This window comes from Lissotriton vulgaris, chromosome 5 (assembly GCF_964263255.1).
Source record: "Lissotriton vulgaris chromosome 5, aLisVul1.2, whole genome shotgun sequence".
In the NCBI taxonomy this organism is placed as follows: Eukaryota; Metazoa; Chordata; class Amphibia; order Caudata; family Salamandridae; genus Lissotriton; species Lissotriton vulgaris.
In genome coordinates this window covers 205492502-205504997 of record NC_141693.1, presented here as the reverse complement: position 1 = coordinate 205504997, position 12496 = coordinate 205492502, and the positions used below count along the sequence as shown (strand labels likewise).

General features: G+C 42.2%; 1 protein-coding gene across 1 annotated transcript in view; it reads left to right on the top strand.

Moving 5' to 3' along the window:
* CCDC183 (coiled-coil domain containing 183) overlaps positions 1–12496 on the top strand; it is a 319356-nt gene that overhangs the window by 67861 nt on the left and 238999 nt on the right. Inside the window, exon 8 of the mRNA XM_086919361.1 lies at positions 4973–5039. Within this exon, the coding sequence (XP_086775487.1) occupies positions 4973–5039 (67 nt within the window). The remainder of the gene's footprint in view (positions 1–4972; positions 5040–12496) is intronic.

The following is a 12496-nucleotide window of genomic DNA, read 5'->3' as shown; positions in this document are numbered from 1 at the left end:
AGGAAGGTCTAACCCAAAGGCAAAAGTGTTAAGCTTGTGTCACACCTTTACAGGAACTCAGCGTCCATCCATTCAAAAATAACACTACACCAGTTTAGGAAAATACGGTTCACTTTTATAAAAGTTTTCTTTATACTCTCGCTTATTTCATCTGACTGTTTTGTCACTACTCATATTAAATATTTCTCCCCCAATCAATTCAACAATACATTGTTTCTTAACTCAATGGGGTCAACACGTGCATTATGAATTCTTAAATAACGGCATTTCCTTGGCTAAACTGACTTGGCACTTTAGGAAGCAGAGTCTGGCACCTTCAAAGGAACAAGGGAGTTTTCACATGGGTCCAGATGGAAGATTAACTACTACAATCTGCTTAATTAAATGGAATCAGGTCATTGACAACGAAATGCCAGTGTCTTCTTCCCCTTCCCCCACTGAAAGAGAAAGGTTAAGCAGCAATCTCAGGCAATATCAGCATTATAAGGGTTCAATTGTCTCATTCCGCACAGGCGGCAGGTGGTCACGAAGAGAGGGGGGGGGGGCTAGTTAATTCCCTCAATCCTTTCGCTAGCCTTGCAGAGTTTCTCAAGGTTCTTGTTAGTTCGCAGATACTGGACAGCGGGGCTGACTTCCACACAACTCCACTCCCCTAAAAGTCTCTCAAGCTCACCCCAGGCTAGGGGTTAGTCCTTTTTAACTTGAGCGGACTTCCTATCCAGGGACAACAGGAATGCAGTCTAACAGGGTCAGGTCTGCAGGGAGGGGCGGTGATACAGTAAGGAGGCAACCCTTAGAAAGAAGTCCACCCTCTGGATGTCCTACCCCACCTAGCGCCACAGCCTGTACTCCAGATGACTCTCTCTGTATGACAAAATGGACGCTCTTCAGTTGGCCTTTTATACCCCTAGCCCCAAGTCTCCAAAACAGGCCAGAAGGTTCTAGATTCCCCATATAAGTCTATGGGCCAGTCTCTGAGGTAATCAGTTGTGGCAGTTACCAGCCACCATTTTGTGTGACTAAATTTGCCCTTAGAAAAGGGGGACTCCTAGGCCTAAGAGGAATTTAGAGGGTCAAGGACGCACCTAACTCCTAGGTCAACACCAAAAAGTCAAGTGGACATAAAAACGAACAAAGATTAGGAGGCAGAAAGGGAACAAAATAAATAAATAAATTATAGGAGGGACCACCCAAAGGGCTGACCGGTCTAACAGTGTGTAAATATTTGATCCAAACCACCCCACTTTTTTCTTCATGACCAAGTAAGGAAGTGCTTCGCAATGGAACCTGAAGGACTGCTGTGTGTACAGGGCTGTTGTCTGCATGACAGCCATTCTTCCAGAGGTGAGAGGACATCACATGAAATGTGCCTATCACATAGAAGCCTGCCTTCCTGTCTGCTCAGAGAGGGAGGGAGAGTACCTGGCCCTGCAGGAGGAGAAACTAACTGTGTATCCGGTCCATAGAACACCTTGGGCCATATTGCAGAAGCGCCCCAAGGGTGCAACGGGTGTTTGTGCCCACTTTGTGTGCCCCAAATACTTTAGTATTACAGAAGGGGCTGAAGATACTTTTGCTTCCCCTTCTGTAATACAGATATCGCTGGCACACATGTAGCAACAGCACTATCTCAAGAGGGCATTCCATCCTCGCTGTATTAACAATGTGGGTGTAGAGGCAAACATGCCCTTGAGAGGTGCACTGAAAGTGTGCCAAAAAAGTGGTACACTGTCAGTGAGCAACCTGAGGACAGCCCTCTTGAGGGATGAAAGAGGGTCCAAAGGAACCCCTTGACTTCCCCTTGCAGGTGGGTGTTTATGCATCATGTGTTTCCTTTATTTCTCCTCTGAATGTGTTTCATGCATCATGGGTAATGTGTTCTTGTTTATACCCCTAAATGTATTTTATTCTTAGGTGGTTGTTCTTGTACTGGTGGTCCTAGTGAGGTCCTGGTTCCTGTTACCAGTGGTTACTGGTTGTGAGTCATAGTTGCTAATTTGTGCTACTATGATTTTTATTCTTTATTATTCTTTATTCTAGAAGTGCTATTTCTGATTCTGACAGGTGGCCCACGTGGCCCTGTCTCCTGTAAATAATCCCTTGTGAGTATTGCCCGTGCCAGTTGGCACCATGTATATTGTGTGATACTATCTGATGTGTTTTTACAATACAAAAGTTATTTTATAATAACCTTGTGTGGAGTTCCTTTTGTGGTGTGCCTGGGATGTTGTTGCTGTTGTGTGCTGGCGCAAATGCTTTACACATTGCCTCTGAGTTTAGCCTTACTGCTCGTGCCAAGCTACCAGGGGGTGAGCAGGGGTTATCTTGGCGTGTGACTCTCTTGCCCTGACTAGAATGGTGGTTTCTGCCTAGCTTTGGCGTCAGCCTTAGCCAACCAGAAATAGCCAGACTTACCACTTCATTCCAATCAAGATGGCTTCTGGTGTGCCATACTTTTGTCATAAGTAAGACTGTTAGCGCTCTAGTTGTTCTTTAGAACACTCTGGGACATTCTGTCACTGGGCTATACTTGGGCTACATCTGAGTGATATTTGGGATAAATTTGGGCTCTTTTGTCTCTGGTGGCCATCTTGGGAGACTGCATGTCAGAATTGTTTAATGAAATAGAAGAGGATTTGAGAAATCACTCAAAATGTGCCCTCATTTTTCTTTCTGCAGCACTAATCATACTGTCTATGGCAAAATATACCCCCTTATTTTGTTCCTTTTTAAATTAAATGTTTTAAGAGTTGCCACTTTATTCCAATCAAGATGGCTTCAGGTGTGCCATACCTTTTTAATAAGTAGGACTGTTAGCGCTCTAGTTGTTCTTTAGAACACTCTAGGAGGCTGCAGTAGAACACAAAGGAATCAACTGACAGTCTCTGTCCTGATTGGATGTACATGTTTTACTGAGAATGTCAGACTTCATTCTCACATGACTGAGAAAGATAATGTGAATTTACAGAAAATATGCTTTCAGTTTAGCTTATAAATCCCCTTCCAAACCACTGTGGGAAAAGCATGTGATAATAGTTTTCTTTCAAACATGATTCATGATATCCCAGCAGAAGGCTTTTTCACATGGTAAAATCACCTTAGAACACACCACAATTCCTAAAAAGAGTATGGTACCATCAACAAATGATTTATAATGTAACTAAAGTCCTAAAACCCTCTATTAACTACAATGCTTTTTAATGAGGTGCTATCATGTATATTGGTCTCAAGATGGCTGCCAAAACTTGAAGTGCTGACAGCCAATCAGATCTCACGGTGAGATGTGTGGTTAGGCTCCGCCCAGATATATATGTGTTTTTGAAGTTAATTTTCATAAAAACCACTGGAGCAATTTTCACCAAACATAGCAAAGGCACATCTGCGTACCAGTCCCTACAATTTTGCAAAGTTTGGCGTTATTCCATTGAGCGGTTCAGGCTGTAGACTTGTCAGACCGTCCTATGGAAATTAACATGGGGAAAACACGTTTTGGGACCCCCTTTTTTTCTCAGCCACTTTCCGAAACTTTCATGGAAGGAGCGGAGCGGAGCTGGCCAAAATTTTGGAAAATTACACGCAAATTCCTCAACCGGCGCCAAAGTTATTCCCAATAGAATGTTGCGGATTTCCTATGGTAGCTAATCCTAACTATATATACCTACTGGCTATCGTCAGTAGGTAATATATATATATAATATATATATATATATATATATATATATATATATATATATATATATATATATATATATATATATATATATATATATATATATATATATATATATATTGTTACATTGGTGAGGGTCCTGCAGTTCCCACAACAATAAACCATGTCAAAACAAAACACACATTGACAAAACCTGATGGCTTGAAACCACCACCAGACCCATTGTCTTTGCTTATTTATTTTCATGTTTCCCATAATCCTGCTGAAACAATTTTACACTGATTTATTTTTATTTATATTTTTGGGAAATACTAGAATGTATCAAACATGTCTTACTAAATGATGCCTCAAAGAAATGGTCTCTAGAATTGCACAGCAAAACGTTTTTCTTCTGCTTTCTATTTTTTTTTAGTAAATTTAAATTTGAAAACAAAGAAACGTCAATTTTGCTTTCAAACATCTGCAGCTCATCAGAGAATCTTCTAGAAGGATTATAAATTGCCTCACATTTTCAAATTTTGCATATATGTGTACACATTTTTGTAATGCAACCATAGTCAGTAGTGTAAGCCAAGCTCACAACATTTCCCTAAAGCACTACGCCTATTAATGATCTATAAGTACAAGTTGTAACAGAAGGAACATATAGACGCAAATCTTATCATAACTGCAAACATTGCGTTTTCACAGATCCATAATGTAGTACTGTGAACTGGCAGCCGAATGGTTTGTGCTATAGGGGGTTGGGCTATTTGTCCAAAATAAACATGAAAACTTGTTGGTCTTGACCACTCTCTTACACAACCACCTTTTACACCATTTTGTCTTTTCCCAAGTTTCAGTTTTTCCAGCTTTGCCTCAAATTTCCTTTTTTTGCCCCAGTTTTTACCCATTTCTTAGTATGTTACAGTTTATCCGAAATATCACTATCTATTTTAATTGATGCCAGTTTTCCACTTCTATTTCTCTCGCTTCCTCCTTTTCCCTAGCTACTGATCATTATATACCTCCCCAGAAAGGATCATGGGGCTTTTGCACAAATTCATCCCCATTGCCACCTTTTTTTCCTTCCCATTCTAACAATCTGTCTAGGTACTCTACTTTCGCTCCCTCTGCCCCAAATGTTCTTAATCCTGGCACCTGCTCTGTCTGCTTGATCCCTCCCGGTTTCTCTTGTACACACCCGACTTCATAGTATTTACCCAGTGATTCTTTATTTTTTCCCTTACCACCCATGTTATTGTTATTACTACTGATTATTATTGCTAATTGTTCATATATTTTTTCTTTTTTAATTTTAAGGAAGGGCCCAAGAAAGTAACGAATGTGGAATTTGAGTCGCTGTTAGGTCGAGAAAATCCAGTCCAAGGTAAATATCAACTTCAGCCACCTACATTATCCAAAGGAGAACTAAAAATGTTAACTCTGATTAAGAACATTGAGGTAGCGCCGAAAAATAGCCCAATCAGAATTACAGCATGCATTTACCTCAAACTTGTATTTTACACTATGTGGTACATCTGGCAGATTCCAAGTCTCTCAACATCAAGGATAACTGTGATTAACTTGTAAAGCCTTAAAAGGCTGAGTCGTGGTGACTACAAACTGGCCTCAGGGCAGGACAGGCCTTTTATTCCACTTGGCATTTCCCAGTGGGCTGGAGCCTCTGTAGACTGCTCTTTAGGGCACAGGCCACTCCTGATGCCACTTTCCCCAGCTTCATGAGGTTGATTACAACAAACACAGGGAGGCTTCAAGAGAGAGAGAAAGAGAGGGAAGAGCGGGAGGGGGAAAGTAGAGAGAAAGCAATCAGAGAAGGAGAAGAGAGAGGAGAGAAGGAGAGAGAATGGATGGATGGAAAGAAAGAGATTGGATAAGGAGATTTAAGGAGCGGGCTGTTGTATCATTCTTGCCAGGCCTGATTTGCTTCGCCAGTCCAGCCTTGGCTGTCCTGTAAAATGCCACCGGGGTGAGCTCAAATCATTTCAAGACAACAGATAGAAAGGCTATTTGGTGGAAAGTGATTGGTGAATAATGTATGTCAGGTGACATTATGAGCTGTTATTGGACATTACTGTGGCCAGCAGCCTGAATTTAAGCATATGTTACAAAGGAGCAAATGCTGGAGACAGGCGTCATTGACATGATAAATAATTGCCATTACACATATTGCATGCGTGTTTGCAACATGTAGGATAATTTATCAATTTGCTCATCGACAATCAATAATGTTGACTATGTGCGGGATACCAGAGCACTGACTTGTTTGAAGGCATCTCCAGTAAGGGCAAAATAATGGTGTGAAAACCAGCACCATGACTGGGATCCAAACCACACATGTCATATTTATATGTGCTTGCCATAATAATTGCGAGGGGCTCTCCGTAAGGAAAGCAGCAGACAGGTCTGGATGAATGATCACCTCACTCCATCCCCACAAACCTCCAGTCAGAGAGCAGAAACTTTAAAGACAGTGACATAAAGTGTAGTCCTCAGATTTGTTTAAAAAAAGAGTAAAATGCATGACACGAAGGTTTCGTGCATCGATTTCAATGAGAAATCTTTGAAAATGTAAAATGCAAGGTGAGAGTCCTGTTCTAAGGATCCTTCTTCATCGAGCCTCAAAAACATGATTGGGGGACTTTCACTGTCCTGCATTCTGGGCTTGTGGTGGTCTTTGGGGAGCTTTAAAGTGAAATGGAGATTTTCTGTGCTGTAGTGAAAGAAAGCCTTGATTTTATTTAAGACATGGAGGAGAGTATTATGCATGCTTTTTTTCTTTTTAATTTAACAGGACCCATCATTTAAAGTACTACAGTTCCCATAAATATAGAAAAAAGACTACATAATGATGTCATAATTGCAAGTTATAATCCGTAGTAAGGACACCTATTAAAATATTGACTGGGAGCAACAAGACCTCTTTTCTTGCGTCAGCTGACCAAAATATTTGCAACATAGCAACAGTCACCAGATTAACAATTAAAGCTATTAGAAATGAAAAAAGTTATCTTGTTAGATTCACAATAACCAGTCTCTATTGATTTTGTGAAGAGTTGAAAACTGAAATGGGAGAAACTTCCATTTGAGAGTAGGGAAGACGTTTTGTCAAGAGACTGGTGTCAGGGAACTCCTTCCTTGTGTATTTGCTTTATGTGGTTGGTACTGAAACAAGAAAAGGGAGGGTAGAAAAATATTCAAGTGACCGATAATACTTGCCTCCATGTCTTAAACAAAATCAAGACTTTCTTTTACTAAAGCTAAGAACATTTCAACAGAGTTAATCACATGAGGGATTGGTTTAAAATAAAAAGTTTTGAAGGTCGAAACATTGACTGAGTTAGTCGACCTAAAATGCCATCTAAACCTGCTCCAGTATTTTGAGGTCCTAGATCCCCTTGTGGAGAGAGTACCAAATTCTTTCCCATCGAACCCAGCAGGCCAACATGGGAGAAGAAACTGGTTTATGAGGTCTTATAAATGAAATAATGAGCTAGGTAGAATACAAGGATCTCAAGTCTGATATTCTCACAATATACTCTTTCAATAGTTTCCCATACACAGCTTAGGTTGATGTGAAAAGTAGGGATAAAAACTTAAGATAAATAAGTTTTTGTCCATCTTGAGACTTAGAACTAGGCACTGAAAAGCGTATGTTGGATTGATGAGACACCTAGAACTTTGATGTCAGACAGTCGATATAGAGAAAACAAACATACAAGAACCGTCAATTTTGCAGACAAAAAGTTTTGAGTTTAAAATGAATTATCAGGCCATTGCATAAATACGTTTAGAATCGAGTTTACATCCCATATCGGATTATTCTTAGCAAAATAGGTTAAGAAAATGTTGCTCCCTTTAGCAGTCGACAAATCAGAGAGTGTTCCCTGACAGGTTTACCATCCCCTTTTGCATGCATTGCCAAAATTACTGACCTATAGGTGCTGATAGTTATATACGCCTTTTCTTGAGAGGCTTAAAATGCCAGGAAATTTACTATCAGAATTACATCGTCTGAAAAGGGATCTGCACCCCTGTTCAAGCATCAGCTACTCCATGATATCCAGGTGGACTTGTGGCGTTTAATATTCCCTAGGGCCCATGATTGGCGGATAAACTGAGCAGCCTCTGCTGAAATTCCAGGGGTTTTCCAGGCTGATTCAAAATCTTCCATGCTACTAGTATCATGGATTGATTGAGAAACATGTTTTGTTGATGGCCCTAGGAATTGATTAGTATGTTGGGAAAAGAAGGTATGATGAAAGGGCAATTTATTGTTAACTCAATGACAATAGGGAACCTAGGCAGCCCTTGCCATTTAGGAGTTATTAGTATTATGGTTGTTTTTGATAACCCAATTGAGCTAAAATATGTCATGATAAAAGGAGGAAAGACTTAGTTTAGATGAAGGTACCAGTCCTGACCTCCTGAAGATAGATGTCTGTTAGCAGAGCTTGAGCGTCCAGTGTCCAACAGTAACCTAGGCTGGGCACGATAAAGGGGTGGTCCCAGAATAATTGCCTGTATTGAAGAGACTTGAAGACCCACTATTTGAGCTAAATGACTGAGGGACAAAGTGGACATTAATTTGGCTCTGCTCAATCTTCTTCTTTTCATAGAGACCTTTTCATGTGGAATTTGTAAAATTGACTCAATATAGAACCCAAATACTTCCATCTGCTTGAATGAAGTCAGGCAAGACTTGTCCTTGTTTATGAGAAATCACAGATTCTGCAATATCTAGAGGAAGTAGTTTAATTGAGATACCAAAATGTTTCTGTCTTGAAACAGTAGGAAAAAAGTCGTCCAAACAGAACATTAACCTTATGACTTGTGCTCATTAATGGTAACCACTGGTCTCATGACCTTGGTGAAGAACCAAGGCACTGATGGCAAATGGAATGGGAGACTCTTGAACCATAAAAAGGCATTTCACCACTGGAATTGTAGGAACCTCCTGTACAAAGTATATTCTGGAATTCTGAGGTATTTATTCTAGAGGACCAACCGGATTAGCCGATCTTCCTTGAGTAAAGAATCCCCGAGAAAAACAATTGTTTTAATCTTGGAATGAGGGCACATGACAACATTGTTGAAGGTCCTAAGGTCGATCACAGGCCAAATCATCTTCTTTTTCTTCCACACTAGAAAAAATGTGCTTAAAAATCCGGAAGGACCGAAAGAAGTGACTTCTCTGTCTTGCTTTAAAAGGATAGAGTCCACATTTTAAGACACTAAAAGTGCTTGATCCTAGGAGAAATTTAGGGGATGAGGTAAAACAGTTTGGACTGGATGATTGTAAAGATTTATGCAATATCCCCGACTTGGTTGCAATACCAATGGGTCTGAAGTGATAGTCTGCCGAGAGGGTAAAAAAAGAAGAAAGATGATCCCCTACAAGAGAAAGACTAGAATCTAAAATTCTTTCCTGGGTTTGGGTTCTGCTGTTGTAATACCCAGTGTACCTTAAGTCTCTGTTTCTTTGAGGGAAAACACTGGCTTCAATTCTTGCTGAAATCCATAGGAGCCTCTTTTTTGATAATGTATTCTTCAAAAGTTGAGGCCAACAAAGCAGCTCTTGCCTTTGCTGGCTCTTTCAAAAACTCTGGATCCAAAAATCCTTCTTAACAGAAATTGAGCCTTATCAATTGAAGTTCTTTTACAAAACACTCACCAATAGAAGGTCATTAGCGACTTGTCCCATTTCCTTAGTTGCCACATTTCCTAATTTAGGACCAACCTTCAAAAGTAGACATTCCATCACTCCTGGGCCACGGTAAAATTTGCATTGCTTAACAAACATATGACACTTTAGGGCATATTTACAAGGAAGTGGCGGAGCCGGGCGTCAGACTCCTTGGCTTAACGCCGCACTCTGCCACTTCTGAAATGCAAGGCTTCACCGTATTTACCAGAATAGGGTGCAGCCTTGCGTTTCCCCCTGCGCTGGCACTAATTTAGCTGCCTTTAGCTGCCTGGCGCCAAAGAAGGCACCCTTGCACTAGGTGCCTGAGTTGATGAGAATGATTTGTTATGTGCAGGTTGGTATCCCTTCCTGCACATAAACAATCTGAAATCGTGTTTTGAAACTTCTATGCGTGCTGCTTAATGCAGTACACATGGAAGTTGCAACTCGTAATTTTTTTAAAACATAATTGTTTGTGTGCAGGAAGGTACACCTTCCTGCACATAAACAATCAAAAGTGTTTTGCTGTTTTTATGTGTGCAGCACAACGCTGCACACATGGAAACAGCAAAAACAAGGAGAAACAAATAATTTCTCCTCGTTTCACCAGGGTAAGACCAGGTTTCCCCTAGTTTTAATTTTGGCGCTACCCCATATTTACGCCACCCTTGTAAATATGGGGCAGCGTCAAAATCAATAGGTGTTGCGGTGGAACGCCCACTGCAACACCCATTGCCCACCTCTTTCACACTAAGTATAGCTTGAAAGGGTGCCTTATTTACAAGGCAGCGTTAAATCACGTAAATAAGGGAAGCCCATATCGCCACAGGAACGTCAGTAAAAGTAACATTCCTGTGGCGATACAGGATAGTAAATATGCCCCCTTGAGAAGATTTAGAAAGGATCAAAGCGTCAATTTCCACACCCTCAAGTCTTGCCTCCACAGCCAAGTCTAGAATCCTTTTAAGAAGATCTAGGAATCTCTCTTGACAGTTCATCCATATACTATCCCCCCTTTCTTAGGGTCTTTTTCAAATTTTGTGAAAAATAATAACATAAATGATAGAGACTTCTAGCTGCAGATTCTGATGGATACATCTGCCAGTGGATTCCTCACCTTGTGAATATCCCCTTGCGGCAGCAACATTCGGAAATTGTTTTTGTAGCTTCCCGCCGACGTGGACGACGTCACAGAGGCACGACACCGCTCGCGACTCCGCTGACGTCATCGACTCCATAATAGGCCTACGCCGGGGTGATGACCTCAGTTCCCTTTTTTCCGCGTCGCGACGCTAACGGTTTCTAGGGATCCTCTGCAGCTGTTGGTAACTTTGTTACTGTTTATTTCATTTCGGTGTCCTTTTGCTTCTTTGTGTCGAGATGTCCACGAAAAAGACTGGATTCAAGCCCTGCGGAGAGTGCGGCAAGACGATGTCTATTACGTATCCGCACGAGTGTTGCGTTTGGTGTTTGAGTTCTGACCATGACGTCGAGCATTGTTCATCCTGTAAGAAAATTAATCCTAAGGCTCTCCGTGAGAGGGAGGCGAAACTCCTTGTTGCAAAGTTGAAGGGCAGGAAGGACAAGAAGAGGTCGAGGTCACGGACTCGTCGTTCGAGGTCAAGGTCTCGCTCGAAGTCGCGCTTGAGGTCGTCTTCGGTGCATGCTTCGAAGTCATCGAGGAAGAAGCACAAGAAGAGATCTCATGAGTCTCGTCATCACTCTGAGAAGGAATCGAGCTCGAGACCGAAGTTGCAGGTGAAGTTGCTTCGCATGGATGTGGAGGCCCCGACTCCGGAATTTCAAGTATCCGATGGTGAGGCTTCAGAAGTTCAAGTATCCGATGGTGAGGTTTCGCCTGTGAATTCGCCTGTTCATTCACCGAAGCCGATGTCAAATCCTTCTCCGGCTCCGACTCATTCTTCTGACCAGGAAGGTGAAGGAGAAGATGAAGATGGAGGAGAAGAGGAGGCTCTGTTGCCTGCGGGTTCGTCGACCCCGGTGCATCAGCCTGAGGTGGAGGTCGAAGCCGAGAAGAGGAGGCTCCCTCGAGAGCAGCCTGTGGGCTCATATCCAGCTTTTCCTGCTCCAGGTCAGGGCCCTACTCAGTTCCTGAATGCTAGGTATGGAGTTTATTCAAGGGCTATGTATCCCTCTGGTGCACCGGTGTCGCGATCGCTCTCGCCGCCACGGCGAGAAGAAAGAGATGTAGAATAGCGCGATCTCTCCAAACGGACTACATGTCCCAGAAGGCAAAGCGGCTATGGAAGGCAGGAAAAAGGCTGAGCCTATATAAGCTCCTCCCCTGCAGCAGGTAGTTGCTTGACAATTGTTTTTGTGGTTTTGGTTATGGTAGATGGTGTTGTCCCCGCCGGATGTATAACCTAGAAACCCAGTGCAGACGAAGAGCCTGCGAGGTCAGAGGATTCAAGCCAGCGCAGATGAAGAGCCTGCGAGGTCAGAGGATTCAAGCCAGCGCAGACGAAGAGCCTGCGAGGTCAGAGGAGTCCAGCCCAGCGCCGATGAAAAGCCTGCGAGGTTCTTCTTTCCATTCCTGTTTTGCTTTCTTTGATACTATCCCGCGTGTTTACGCGTTCTTTTGTTTCTTTAGCACACCTGAGGTTCACGAAAATACTTTTCTTTGAATCATTCGACATCTTGTTTGTTCCCAAGAATTATTGAGAGCAAAGCGCCCGCCAACAAAAAGCACTTTCTCGTACCGGAGGGTAGAAGAGTCTCTCTGGAATATATGTATACTCTATTGAGGAAAGTGACGATAACTTTCCTTTCAAAAGTGTCTGGTTATCTCGGATTTCGGAACTGCAAGATTATGCTGTACGACAATATAGTGTTACATCTGGTAAGTGTAGTAACTTGGGGTCAGGGGGGATTGACGTTATTCGGAAAAGATACTCAATCCTACTCTTTGTCTCTCCACGCTGCAGTACGTCCCACAACCGAGATCTCGTGGATAACTCCGACCAGAAGGCAGTACAGCTAACCCCGACTCTTCTACACCTTCTCACCTCCCGGCTTCTCGCAATACACGCTCAGAAAGTGATTAATAGATCACTACTGGGTGTTGTGTTTAGACAAGTCGAGGGGACTTTCATCCCATCGTTCCTGCTGGCCATATACCT